At 39.0% G+C, this 14,002-nt stretch overlaps 1 protein-coding gene and 1 non-coding gene across 3 annotated transcripts in view; both read left to right on the top strand.

Moving 5' to 3' along the window:
* OPN5 (opsin 5) overlaps positions 1 to 13,104 on the top strand; it is a 44,204-nt gene extending 31,100 nt beyond the window's left edge. For both annotated transcript variants that reach the window (XM_065543082.1, XM_074037838.1), the window contains exon 7: positions 10,677 to 13,104. In XM_065543082.1, coding sequence (XP_065399154.1) covers positions 10,677 to 10,685 — 9 coding nt within the window. In that variant the 3' untranslated portion in view covers positions 10,686 to 13,104. The remainder of the gene's footprint in view (positions 1 to 10,676) is intronic.
* Positions 10,081 to 10,244, top strand: LOC123573281 (U1 spliceosomal RNA). Its single transcript, XR_006697997.1, has one exon. It is a non-coding gene; the product is annotated as a U1 spliceosomal RNA (small nuclear RNA).
* Positions 13,105 to 14,002: the final 898 nt, after the last annotated feature.

The following is a 14,002-nucleotide window of genomic DNA, read 5'->3' as shown; positions in this document are numbered from 1 at the left end:
ATGTAGATACTATGTCCAAATAGGTTTTCTACTCTTTGTCTATTATCTTTTCTCCTAATCTGATAAGCAGGGCCATCTACATTGCAGTTCTTTTAATTAAATGACTAGACAGGTGTTCTCTATGCTTCTCTATTCCACCCACCTCCCCTTCTGCTATGAACTTAAGCCTTGCTCATCACTTGTGATTCTGCCTTTCTGGTAGCTGCCAGCAAGAACAGTGAAAAGGGGAAGAGGGTGGTCCCTCTCATGCCACTGATAACCTCTCCACTCCTTCCACTTGAAGGTTTATAGAGAATCATACCCTCCTCCAAGGCTCAACCTCAGTACATGGCACCTTCAGTTCCTTTGTCTTTGTTCTTCGTCAGTCAAGGGTGTGGGATGAGGAATGACTTGATAGGTGTCATTGGTTTAAGATACATGCCAAATAAATGTTGGAAAAACATGCTCTATGATCAAAACAACAACAACAACAACAACAAGAAGCAACAACTCTGCTTGGGGCTTATGACTGCATATCAAAGTCTGGAGAAAAGAAGAGGCAGAATTGTCATTAGACTAGAAAGGCAAGGAACTTTTCGGCAAATGTGTAAATTATAGAGGTGTGAGAGTGTGTGGCACTTCAGATGGAGGTGGACACAGCTGTAAAGCACAGTCAGGTTTGCACTCCTCCTCTGTGCCCTTTGGCAAGTTTGAAAGATGAGGATAATAACAATAGTATCACAGGGTCATTGTGAGACTTATGAAATAGTATCCACATAAGTCACTTAGCACTATGCCGGTGACAGAGAAGCATCCCTGTGTACTAACAACTGCTCTTATTATTATTAAGGCGAGTGGTGGTGGTCAGAAGTGGAGCTGGGAGTGGCAGTCTGGCAGGAGCCAAATCAGACTCCAAAGGCCTTGTTGTTTATGCTGTTATATGGATTTTATCATGATGGTGATAGGGAGACCATTCGTGATTTTAGGCTGGGGAAGAGAGACCAGTCTGGTGGCAGTGTGGAAGGTGGATTGTCTGCATGAGAGTGGGGAATCAAGAGTAGAGGTCAGCAGACCAGTTAAGAGGCTTTATAAAAAAAATTGCAACTTATGAGAACCTGAATTAAAAAATGGCACTAAAAATGAAGATGAAAATTTAGGTTTAAAATATTTTGAAAAGTGACAAAAAAGTGGTAATTGATTACATGGATGAATAAGAGTTGAAGATAACTTGGGGCCATCTGTTTAGGAAATAATGTAGATAATGGTGTTTACAGAGGGGAAAAATACAGGAGAGCGAGTGGGATGGGGGAGAGAGTGAATTATATTTAGAACATGTTGAACGTGGAGCATTTGCAACATAGGTAAAGATATTCAAAATAGGTAGTTAAAAATAATCTAAAGTCATAATGATATATAGATTATATCATTATATCATTATAACGATATAATTATAGATTATAGAGTTGCAGAGTGAAGCAGGTAGGACAAGAATGCTAAAAGAGAAATTGCTGGTTTTAAATGACCTGAAGAAAGTGAAGTGAAGGAGATTTTTTTCCTTCTTCTTCTTTTTTGTGGGGAGATGATTATGGAAGTGGATGATGGATGGTGGTGCGGGTAGGAAAAGGAGAAAAGAACACTCAGGTTGGTGTAGATTTGTCTGGAAGGTGGAATTTAACATTAACATTGTACAAACGTTCCTGAAAACAGGTACTTTAACTGTTTAGCTAGAATATGGTCTTTAACATGGCTTTATAAATGCATGTATAAGAAAAATTGGCATAGTGAAAAGGAAAAAAAGAGTTTAAATTGTAGGAGCTTTGGAGGAGATCCTAGAGTTAATGTCTGCTATCAATTTGAAAAATATGATTTAAGTCCTCCATGCTTTGGTACTACATTGTTTTGGGTAATACTCTGAGAGCTGGGAGGCACCAGAATTGATAGAGATGTGGTTCTTGGGGTAGAATGGAGGAAGAAAAAGCAAGGAGTCTTTGAAGTTTGGCTCATGTACACCAGACTGTCAGTGGATAATTTCCTGAGTGGGTTTTATTTCCCCAGTGGCTTCCAATGATTGGAGAAAGCTCTGTACAGTCCTCAAACACATCTGCAAATTCAATTTTAGCTTAAAAAAAGATATATTGCATTTTATGTCTGGGAGCATTATGAGAAAGACTGCAAAATCCTTGAGCTTGTAGCGATGCCTGTTCTCCTTTGGGTTTTCATAACTGGTCTAGTGCCTGATGCATAAAGGACACTTGGAAAGTTAATGGTTGAAATCAAACAAGTAATGACTTGGGGGAGATATGGAAACATGGGCTAGAATATTAAATCAAGAATGTAAAATCCTGGATCCCTGGACTTTCATTTAAACATGGCCTATCTTGTTAACAAATAAATGAGTAAATAAATTTGTAAAATGGAAATTGAGAGTAGAAATGCCCTACTAACTTGAAAAGTTGGATTTCAAGAATCATAATAAAATATAAATATATTTTAAGTTCCTCCAAGTAGAATGAAGCAATAAGAATATATTTCACAGTAAAATCCAAGTTTTCGACTTTTAGAAATGTAATTGTCTTGAGAATCAAGCATTATGCTTATTTAGTACTGAAATGGTAACTACCGAAATCTGTCTCATTTAATTTCCCACCACTGCCTTTAATGACCTTTAGCAACATGAGCCACAAGTCTACGAATAGAAATGCTTCTCCATTAAGTTAGTGCAAATGAGGGAGAAAAGACAAGGAAAGGAGGGGGAAAGAGGAAGAGTCAGAGCTAGCTGATGAGTAGGCTGCTGCGGGGATCAATGATGCCGGCATAATGAAATGTCTTGAAGGCTGCCAAAACGTCAGAGAACGTTATATATAGATTGAAAATATATGTCATTAAAGAAAAAAGGTTAGCAGAGATAGCATCAGTCTTTGATTCAATAACTAATTTTGTAGAGAGGGAGCCAGACCTCATTGTCCAGGAGGTCAAAGGGTTGACCATTCTGTTATCATGGGGCAAAAGGCAATAAATATAAGACCCCACAGGGGATTTGCTAAGAAAACACATTTAAGGGCATGCCCTCAGTCAGTACAGACTTTGCTCAAAGCCTCATGCTATTGGTGGATGCCGTATTGTAAAATCCCTGGTCACCACTGTGACCCTCAATGATTTTTAAATGATTTAACCTTCAACATATTTGTTCATCAGGTTATGGGACTACGTGGGATATATTCTAAAAATACTTTAAGAAATTTGAATCAAACCATTATCGTTTAAACTGATTTTCTCAATTCCTTTGAACCTTCTTTCCTTAGCCTGACAAATATACCCTCACATGCACCACGAGGTCTGGAATAGACAGACAACTATTACTTAAAACATATGTGAGAGAAAAAATTCTTTCAGGTATACATGGGCTTTGTTAGTTTTGTTTTAGTATGGTTTTAATATTGGCCAAATCTACATAGGCAAATACTGCATTCACTCATTCAGCTTTGCATTCAGGCACTTCTAAGCACCTGCAGTATACACTGTCCTGAATGTTTGGAAGATACAAAAGAAGGGGACAATGTGTTTTTAGTTCCTTAGGGATTTGAGGGTTTTGGCAAAGTTTTGACCTTTCTATATATTGTAAATACCTTTAAGTGTGGTAGTTTTTAGATGAAGACCTATAGGTTTACTTTGATGGCAGAAACTGCAAAATATCAGGAGAAGTCCTGGGAATTGATTTGCATATGTCTCTGTTCCCCTGATGAGGAGAGAACTGTGGGGCTTTTGCAAGGTCTTCTAGGGCAGAATTCAATCATTGCCAGGCCAATGTTCTCCTGTTATCTCTGGGTGTTTGAATGTTTGGTTCAAGCAAGGGAAAATTTCTTGAGTCAGTTTTCTTCTTCAGGATACAGCAAAATGGAGCTGGCCAAGTGATTTGGGGCAGTGTGGATTAGAACATTTTCTTCTGAACAGTACCTAGAGCATTGGAGGCACAGCGTAGAAGTTCAGAGTAGTTTCAGAATTAGCAGATCTGATCTCAAACTCAGGTGCTGTCATTTACCAGCTGTGTAGGCAAATTACTTGATCTCTCAGTGTCCTTGGTTGTCCTCATTGTGGAATAGGGACAGTCTCATCTCATTAGGATTTGTTGTGATTCATGTATCATCTGTAAGATTCTCAGGACAGTTCTGGCCCATTGAAAATATAAGATAAAAGGAAACTATTGTTATCATCACTATTAGAGGAAATAGGTAATTATTCCAAGTGGGTTTTGTAGTGATAGGAGTGAATCCTGTTCTTGAGGAGGTAGGAGGACATTTCTTAATATGTCTGGTCACCATAGATCTGGGAGATGTCCAATCTGTTTGTGATACCTAAGTTCTGGGTCTGCAGACTACATTTTGGGTAACAAGGATTTAAACCACTCTATATACAACAACATCATACGCAGATATTAATGAGTTTAAACCCCAGATGGGCCTCCAAAATGGAATCTTCTCTGCTTTCAATACACTTTTATGTATTTAAAGTCAGAATTAGAGGTCTCGATAATTGAGAATTTCTGTAACTGGCATGAAGCTCAGTGAGAATTTTTGTTTCTGCCTGCATTCCAGAAAAAATCTATGGTAAGGAGTTGTGTTCCCATCTCAGCAAACTGTCTAGTGGAAGGCTGAATTCTGAGATGACAGCCTCCAGTGGAACACTAGGGACAAAGGCCCAGTAACCTCTTCAAGAAACCAGGGAAGGGGAAAATGAAGCTCTTGGGTGAGTCAGCATTTCTTCGCATACAGCTATGTTAGGATTGACTACTTAGAGCTAATTTGTTCAGAAAGAAGGATATTTTCCTTAATACCAAGAGTTACACTTATCTAAGTATTTTCTACTTTGAAAGTGGCATTCACTTCCAATAGCCACCCGATCCACATATATATACACCCAAAGAATAAAATCTAATTTGTTAGAGGGGGAAAAAAGCACCTAATATATTTGAAAAATGAGCCAAATTCGTCAGCAAGCATGTGAGATTTATTCAAACTGCTCAGAATAGATCTGAATCTACACATTCTGACATTCCATCCATGTAGAAGCAAAGCCATGTGTGAGACCAGGCTGATAAAATGACTTAAATGATTGGAAGTGAAGAAGAATAATAGCATTGAAGCAGCAAGTTACTCACGACATTTCCAGAGAGTGGAGAATCAGGCACTCTTCTCTAAATATAGGACTGGGCCTGAACATTGTACAAACACTTCCAAGCTAGCGTTTTGTAGAAACTCACTGCCAGTGGGGATTTGGCAGGGCATTCATCCAGAGGATAATCTCAATCTGCAGTTGAGCCTGTGTGTGGGGCACAGATGAGGCTCTTAGCTCAGGATGGCGATGAAACCACACACTCCACAATGATGATGTCTCTCCAAAGCATGGGAAAGTGTTCCAAGGTGAGAGATGACCCTATCCACCTCTTTTGAGCTATTTTCGGTATTGTTAGATGAGGTACCTGGGCAGGCATGGAAAATCAGCAGTCAGGTCAGCTGGGAGCTGGGATATTATGTAGACTTCACTGTAAGAAATGACTGGCTCAAAGGTGTTCATGACAAGGGTTTAAAGCAACTGGAGTGTATTGAGGCTGAGCAAATATGGTGGAAAGGAGAGGGAGAGTGGAGGCAATGTGAGTGTCTGAGATGGTTAATAAGCAAGAGAATTTCCTGTCTCATTCTGGGTTGCAGCAGCTACTGCTGGTCCAAGCCTTGCAAACGAAGACAGGCATTTAGAAGATCTAATAAGCTGAGGACTGTGTGGGCAGAGGAGAGCAACAACTTCTTCTAGACAAACCCTGCCAAAAAAAATATGCTTGCAAAAGTTGGTACAAAAAGGAGGCAGGTGTGGCTTCTTTAAATTTTTTTTTTTTAATTATTTTTAGCTCCTGGAGCAAATGTCAGAAGTGGTTAAGTAACTGTACTTGTAATTTAGCAGCACAATAAGAATCACAACAAGAATATGTGACTGTTGTACTCACCCCAGGACATCCTAAATTTCCTGAGTAGTGGCATCAGTGCCATGACTTGCTGGTTGGAAATCTCTAAGTAATTCTGAAAATTAGGAATATTATATATATATTACAGCATAATTAGAAATATATATATACATTACAATATAAGTAGAAATGTGATACTGGAGAGGAGAAAGGGAGTAATTTATTCCACATTCAGTAGTTTAGTGCCTCGGTTTCATTCAGTGTTAGCAGAATTTAATTTAATTTAATTTAATACAATTATTAATTAACAGTTCATCATTCACTATAAATGATTTTCACATGAACGAAACCATTTGCATTAGTCAGGCTGCTGCTGTTGCGGGCATGTTTCCCATTATAGTGTCTTATAGGTTTTTCAATTTAAGTTCTGTGCTTCAGAATGGTTGAAATTATAGGGTAAGCGATATTATTCCAGAAAATACCCTGCTGGTTTTATTTCTAATGCAAACATAAGTGAGGAGTGGGAAGAAATATTCTGAGGTAGTGAGTCTTAGATGTCAGCTCACTCTGTATTGATTCCAATTAACACAAATAGGTAAAATGTGTTCTCATTATAGTGAGAACATGATTAAAGTTGGAAACTTGAGTTATTTTCTGGGAAGCAAATTCCTTCAAGCAAAATAAAAAAAGCTACAATATTAAGTTTAACATACGCCAAGCATTGGTTTTATGTAAGAGTCAGCATACTACAGCCCTGTGGCCAAATCTGGCCCACTGCCTGTTTTTGTAAATAAAGTTTTAATGGAACACAACCATGCCCACTTGTTTACATATTGTCTATAGCCGCTTCTCCTTTCGAGTAGAGAGAGAGAGAGAGAGAGAGAGAGAGAGAGAGAGAGAGAGACAGAGACTGTCAGTTTTGCAAAACCTAAAATAGGAACTTTCTGGCCTTTATGGGAAAACTTTGCTGAAGTCTGCTCTACTTTTTTACTTGTTTTAACAGCCCTAGGGGTTATTCTTTGTCCCCTATCAGGAAACTGAGGCACAGAGAATTTATGCAGCCTGCTCAAAATTACACAGCCTGTCAGTGGAAGAGCTGGGATTCCAGTTTTCTCAGTCTGCCTCTGAAGCCTGTGACTCTGAGTACTTTGCTATATGGTTGACCTATTTATTCTGTATTTAGATTTCTTCTTTCATCTCGCTTGATTTAAACTCCCACTCTAGGTCTCTTACAATAATTCTATTTCCTTGCTTGATTTACACTTGAGATGAGTAATTAGAGCTGATTTCTATTCCTCTTGAGGGAGTCAGGAGGTCCTAGACCAAGCGCACCAAATCCTAACTTGGTTTATGGGATAAGGGAACCAGTTGTATGGGGGTGTGATAGCATCTGAGGATAAATTCCAATAGACATTATTTATTGAGTGTTTCCTATATAGGATGCAAGGCAAAAAATAAGGCATGCTCCTTATATGAAAATAGATCACGGTGTGGTGGAAAAACAAAGAAGAAAGTACAGTTGACTCTTGAACAATGTGGGGGTTAGGGGCACTGATCAGCCATGCAGTTGAAAACCTGCCTATAACTCTGGACTCTCCCAAAACTTAACTATTAATGGCCTACTGTTGACCAGAGGCCTTACCAAGAACAGAAACAGTTGATTAACACATATTTTTTATTTTATATGTATTATATACTGTATTCTTACAATACAATAAGCTAGAGAAAATATTAAGAAAATCATAGAAAAGAGAAAATATATTTATTGTTCATTAAATGGAAGCGAATCATCATAAAGCTTTTATCCATATTGTCTTCACATTGGGTAGGCTGAGGAGGTAGAGGAGGAGTTGGTCTTGCTGCATCAGGTATGGCAGAGGCAGAAGTGGTGGAGGAAGTGGAAGGGGAGGCAGGCGAGGCAGGCACACTTGGTTTAACTTTTGTTTCTTTAAAAATCCACATATATAAGTGAACCTGTGCAATTCAAACCAGTGTTGTTCAAGGGTCAGCTGTAGATGGTCTCACTACCTTGTGGGGAATGCTATGACAAAAGCTGCACAGGGAGGGCTCTCCTAAGCCACACGGGTGTGGGAGGGGATGGAACCCAGGGACATTGCTGAAAGACGCAATCCCCGATGGAAGTTGGTCAGAAAAAAATTCTAGGAGGGTCTTCAAAACCAGTGAGAGCTTTGTGAGGAAGAGCACACTGAATGTCTTGGCACAGTATTATTCTGGAGGCTCTGAGAAGTTGGGTAAGAGACAGAAAGGAGTCAATTCACTAAGGTCTTTGAACACTGATATCATCATGGTCAATAATTTTCGCTGTTTCCAGTTGACTGTGGGAAAAATATGTGAGCAATTTGAGTACATGTAAATTGTTTTAAGATTTTTACTTTAAATCCTATAGTTTCAGGCCAATGTTGTCCTTGTTCTCATCAAAATGTAGCATTCGAAGTACCTATTTAGGGTTGCATGGGATGCTTGGTTAAAATGTAAATCATTGGGCCCCACTCACACCTCATACATCTGACTGTCTGTGGAACAGTGGTTACAAATCTGCATTTAAGAAATGTAGGTGAGGCCGGGCATGGTGGCTCACACCTGTAATCCCAGCACTTTGGGAGGCCAAGGTGGGCAGATCACGTGGTCAGGAGTTCAAGGGCAGCCTGGTCAGTACGGCAAAACCCCGTCTCTACTAAAAATATAAAAATTAGTTGGGTGTGGTGGCACGCACCTGTAGTCCCACCTACTTGGGAGACTGAGGCAGGAGAATCGCTTGAACCTAGAAGGCAGAGGTTGCAGCAAGCCGAGATCACGCCACTGCCCTCCAGATCACGCCACTGCTCTCCAGTGAGACTCCGTTTCAAAAAAAAAAAAAAAAAAGTAGGTGATTCTTATTCCAGGTGACTCTTATACACTCCACAATTTGAGAAACATTGAAGGATAGTTTTAAGAAGAAATCGGGGGAAAATACATCCATACAAGGTCTGTTAAATGTCTGAATGCTGGTACCTGGGCTGCAGAGAGAGGGTAATTAGATTTTGGAAGTACTTTGGAAATAAACATGGATGAGAGTTTGTTATTAATTGAATGTGGATGGTGGCTAGCAAGAAGAAAGGAAATGCCTTTCCTTATTGAAAAAAATATGACTTAGGCTATTGACATGAGATAGAGAATATTTTCCTCACACCCAAAACTGTACTCTTCCTACCTTTTCTACTAGATTAATTTAGATTTTTGCTCAATAAATTCCCCAGTTTTTGCTCTGAAATGAAACATGCCAGCCACTTTGGAAATGGATGCCCAGTTTAGTTCCACAGAAACTCAAAGGCATGTCCAGAGTAGTAGGTTGGAATTTGTATTTCTTGAGATGAAGAGGCTGGTATGTAACAGGGTGTGTTTGAAATTGTCTTGCCAAATGAGAGTGCTGTGGAGTCTGGCAAGAAGGGCAGTGTAGTTCTAGTACAGAGTCTGTTCTGTAGGCAGATTGGCCATGAGAGCTAATAAAAATGTGTTCAGGAATGAACATCATTAGAGTATTTTTTTATATTGTAAAAAAATGTTATTTGGTTGATTGTTTTTATCCTGCCACACTTATGTTGTTCAAATCCTCCAAACGACATCTTCCGTCTTCACAGCTCCACAAGCTAATCTGTTCTAGATAATCCAAAAGTAGGATGAGACTTTCCTCTCCTGTTTTCGAAGGACACACCTTTGAGGAGGATACGGTTTGCCTTGGCTGCTCTGAATAACACAAGAAAATAGCATAAAATCCTGCTGTGATCCCAGCGAAGCCCCAAGCCACATACTTGTTGAAAGGAACATAACTAAGACAGTCATCAGAACTGAATTCTGACTCTGGTTAGTTATGTGGCCTTGACCCAATGTGTGACTGCATATTGATGTAGACTGAGACACAAATTTAAACCTCAGGAAGCTTATACTTAAACAGAAAAGACAGAGTCAGGGGTTGGAGAGAGAGTCTGGCTTCAACAAGGAAGCACTATTTGGGCAAAAACTTAAAGAACAGATTAAGTTGTCAGGCATAGAAGGAGGCGGAGGGACATAACTGGAAGCCCTAGCAGAGTCATACCTGGAAGACAGACACAAGTTTATATTGGATGGATTGAAGGGTATGTAAGGAGAAGATACCTGCCTGTCAGGGGAGACACCACGATTCCTAAGATTGCTTTCCCAGGGCAAGGCTTATCCATTGCAAGTTGGATGTACTGACCCCTGAGACACCTCCAAATATGGGAAACTCTACTGCAGAATTTGTGGTAGTGTGGGACTGTGTTCATGCTCTCCTCTGGTAAAAAAAAAAAAAATCTTAAAAAATGAAAAAGAAGGGTATATGGGAGAAAATTAGGCAGTATAGGTGAGTAGGGAGAAGATCCTGCAAGGCCTTACAGGTTAGTCTTTGGAGGTTGCATTTCATTCTAGGCAATGCTTAGGAGTAGAAGACAAGGACATGTATTGGGAAACTTTGCAGATTCTATAGGTAAGAAAGGACCCTGAACTAGAATTGCAGCCATTAGAACATCCAGGAAGGGAACAGGGCAGGATGCACCTGGAAAGAGGACTCTGCATGTTCTGGGAGAAGCCATCTCAGTGACAATGTCCATTGCAATCCCGGTTCTTTTGGTGTGTGTATGGTATGTTTAGGCTCTGAATTTAGTTTTGGACTTTCTCCACTTACCGGCTGTGTGCCTCACCCTAAAACTCAATTTTTTCTTCTCTACAGTGGGAATAACAAATGTTCTGGTTGTGAAGAGTGCATCCGAAGTGCTTACACAGCGTCTGGCACATGCAGAGAAATTAGCTTACAAATGTTATGTTTCTGACTTCTCGCCTCCACTCCACTCACCCTGTCAGGAAAAAATAATTCACAAGGAATATCAAAACAATGATGCACCCTAGGAGTATCCAAGTATCTTAGCTGAGTTATCTCACTCTAGTATAGTGGCAGAGTTACAACCAGAGAGTGCTAGAAACCCACGCTTTCAGCATCCTGCAGTGCACACCTCAGTCTAGTGAGTAAGGACCTCACTTTCTTCTGAACTGGGGCTTGTGAACGCTAGCCTGGAAAGCCTGATTCAAGGAGATCAGGCTGTGTCTCTAACTGGAGCAGCTACACTCCACATCTGTAATTTGATTTGTTCTATTGCAGATGATGTACTGGGCAGAGGTGAGTGTGGATTGGTGAAAATCTGTTTTTATGACTGGCAAAGCAGTGCAGGGGGTCTTTTACTGATAAGAAGCATCATCAGTAGAGTTTGTCCCTGATGCCTTTACCACAGCATCTGAGCCGCTCTCAAGTTTTTCCAGGCCAGCTCCAGTTTCAGTGAGGATAGTGTGGGCTTTCTATGCCCCGAATATTCTTACTACAGTTAATATGTAGGTTACTGCCCCAGCCCAGCTGCAAGTTCCCAGATGTGAATTCCATGTAGGCAGAAACTGTACGGTTCTTGAAATTGAATTATTTCGTTGTTTTGTTTTTGTTTTTGTTTTTGTTTTCTGCTTAAAGCTCCTTGGGATGCTTCCTCTTAAACTCTTAAAAGTCTTTGAAGAATAAGAGGTTAAGCTAGGACAATTTGAATCTATTATTTGTTTTTTTTTTTGTAAAAATGAGATCAAAATTATCCCCATAATTCCATAAATTAGCTTTTTACCTTCTTTCTTTTTACTTTGTTGGAAACTATACAACAGAAACAAAGTGAGAAGACTCTACCTTAATTTTAAAGGTAACTCTTACGTAAAAAAGAAAGTCATTATGTCAGGCCAGGGGCAGAGCGGAAAGGGGAACTTTAGAGAATGGAAACAAACTTAAGCATCTTGTAAATTTTGAGTGAATTGTGAACACATAATGAATGAATGAGAAGGGCCGGCCAGGAGTCTGTGAAATGGTCCAGCTGGGAGATGCCTAATGCATAAACACAAATCTTGGTGACAGGTAGGTTAGCTATCTGTGAACTTTCTAAAGGTTAAATAAACAACAATGGGATTTTGTTAATGTGCCAAAGTGAGTTTAAACCATGAAAGACATGATGCAAATATGCAAGTACCTTTAATTGGGCATAATAAAAAGTAATGAGGTATGGTTAAAATAATTACATTTAGAACAAGAGAGAAGTTAGGGAGAATTTTTGTCTAAAAAGCCAAAAAGTGACAGTTGATTTTGTTGTTATCAGGAGAGAGAATTTTCTTAATATAATAAATTAGGTACTTTGGCAAGTGAAATGGGTTCTAGGCCAATTGCAAGTCCCTTTGGGTTCCCTGGCAGCTAGAAACCTTGGCATTCCCAAAAGACAGCTTCAGTTAAAATGACAGATGAACCCAAGTCTTCAAGTCAAAACTACTGTTGTACCACATCTATTGAATGTTTGGTGATTCAAGTCTCTGTTATTCAGGAACTGATTCTGTTTTTCCTCCTGTCAAAACCTTCGGTTGATTTTGACTGTAGTAGCACATCTGGCAGGAATATGAGAGAAAAAAATTAAGTTAAAAATATAATTTCTATTCCATTATTATTATTATTTTTTCTGTAAAAGCCTTTATGGGGAAGAAGGGAAGAAAGTTGAGATTATGAGTAGAGATGATACTCGCCTTTGGATGACCCGGCTGGGTTCGCCTTTGACTGCCATCACCACAGGTGACCTCATTAGGCTCCGAAGTGTGAGAAGAGCTTCACTGCCAAGTTAGTGAAAGAAACAGATCATTTACTTTTGCTTGAGTGGGTCTGTAGACCTTGGGAGATTAGCCATTTCTCTTAAAGTTTGGTGTATGTATTAAGACACAGCATGTATGCAGGTATATATAATACATATATATGTGTATACACATATATATATATATATTTCTGGTTTGTTTAATATCTTTTTAAAAATTTTAATGGAATTTTTCAAACATGTACAAAAGAGAAAGAATCCTATGATGAACTCCCATGTACCCATCATCCAGCTTCAACAGTGATCCTATTGTGGTTCATGTTGACACTCATCCACTTCTTTCTCTTCCCATCTCTCCCCATTATTTTGAGACAAATGAGATCCTGGGATTTCATGAAAATATTATGAATATCTGATTTGTGAGAACAAGATTTCCCAAAGCATGATCCCCAGAAACCTAGTCCTGCAAAGCCACTACAAAAATGAAGTGTTCTAATCTCCAAACATTTTAGGCAAATGTTAGATATCATCTCTCTTTTTTGAAGAGTTGTCCCATGTGTGAATACATTAATGGTTCTTCACCTAAGAATGCATTTAAAGCAGTGTCTTCCAAACTTAATTGAGTCTGGAATTCTTTATTTCCAGGAGAGTCTATTTACATTGTGAGGAAGAAATGTTAAGAGACAGTATTTACCACATTGGCCAGGCACTCACTATGTGTCAGGTTTGCTGTTAAATGCTTTTTATGGGCATTACTTCATTTAATCCTTATAACAATCCTGTGAGGTGAGATTGACAGATGAATATATTACCCCGTTTTCAGATGAATAAATTGAAGCTCAGAAATAGAAAATAACTTGGCAAAGGTCACATCAGGGGCAAGATTTTCTCCAAGGTCTGAATGACCCTTGAACCTGAGTTCCCAACCCTCATGCTATGCAGTTGGAGAAGGGATATTAACAATATCTGATGACATGAGCATCCTCTGTGGCTTTAATGTATTCCACTTTCTGATTTGAAAGGCACTGAGAAGTTTATATAAGACAATAGAGGTGAGAATAATCTAAAAGGTACAAAACAACTTTTGTACATTCTATCATCTAAGAGGTACAAAACAATTTTTTTCTATGGAAGTAGAAAATATTATGAATCAATAATGTTGTACTCCTATTTTCTTATGCTAACAAGGGAAACAATAACAACAGAGCATACATGATCAGAGTCATTAGGCTAAGAATTTTGTTTAGTAATATTTTCTATTTCCATAGGAAAATTGTTTTGTGCTTTGTAGATTATTTTCACCTCTATTGGCTTAAACTTCCCAATGCCTTTCAAAAAAATTAGGGTAAGCATTTTTTTTTTTTAATTCAGCAAATAAGACACAGAAAAGATATATATCTTG

Source organism: Macaca fascicularis, chromosome 4, assembly GCF_037993035.2.
Source record: "Macaca fascicularis isolate 582-1 chromosome 4, T2T-MFA8v1.1".
NCBI lineage: Eukaryota > Metazoa > Chordata > Mammalia > Primates > Cercopithecidae > Macaca > Macaca fascicularis.
The sequence above is the reverse complement of the archived record's forward strand: the minus strand, read 5'-3'. Positions and strand labels throughout refer to the sequence as shown.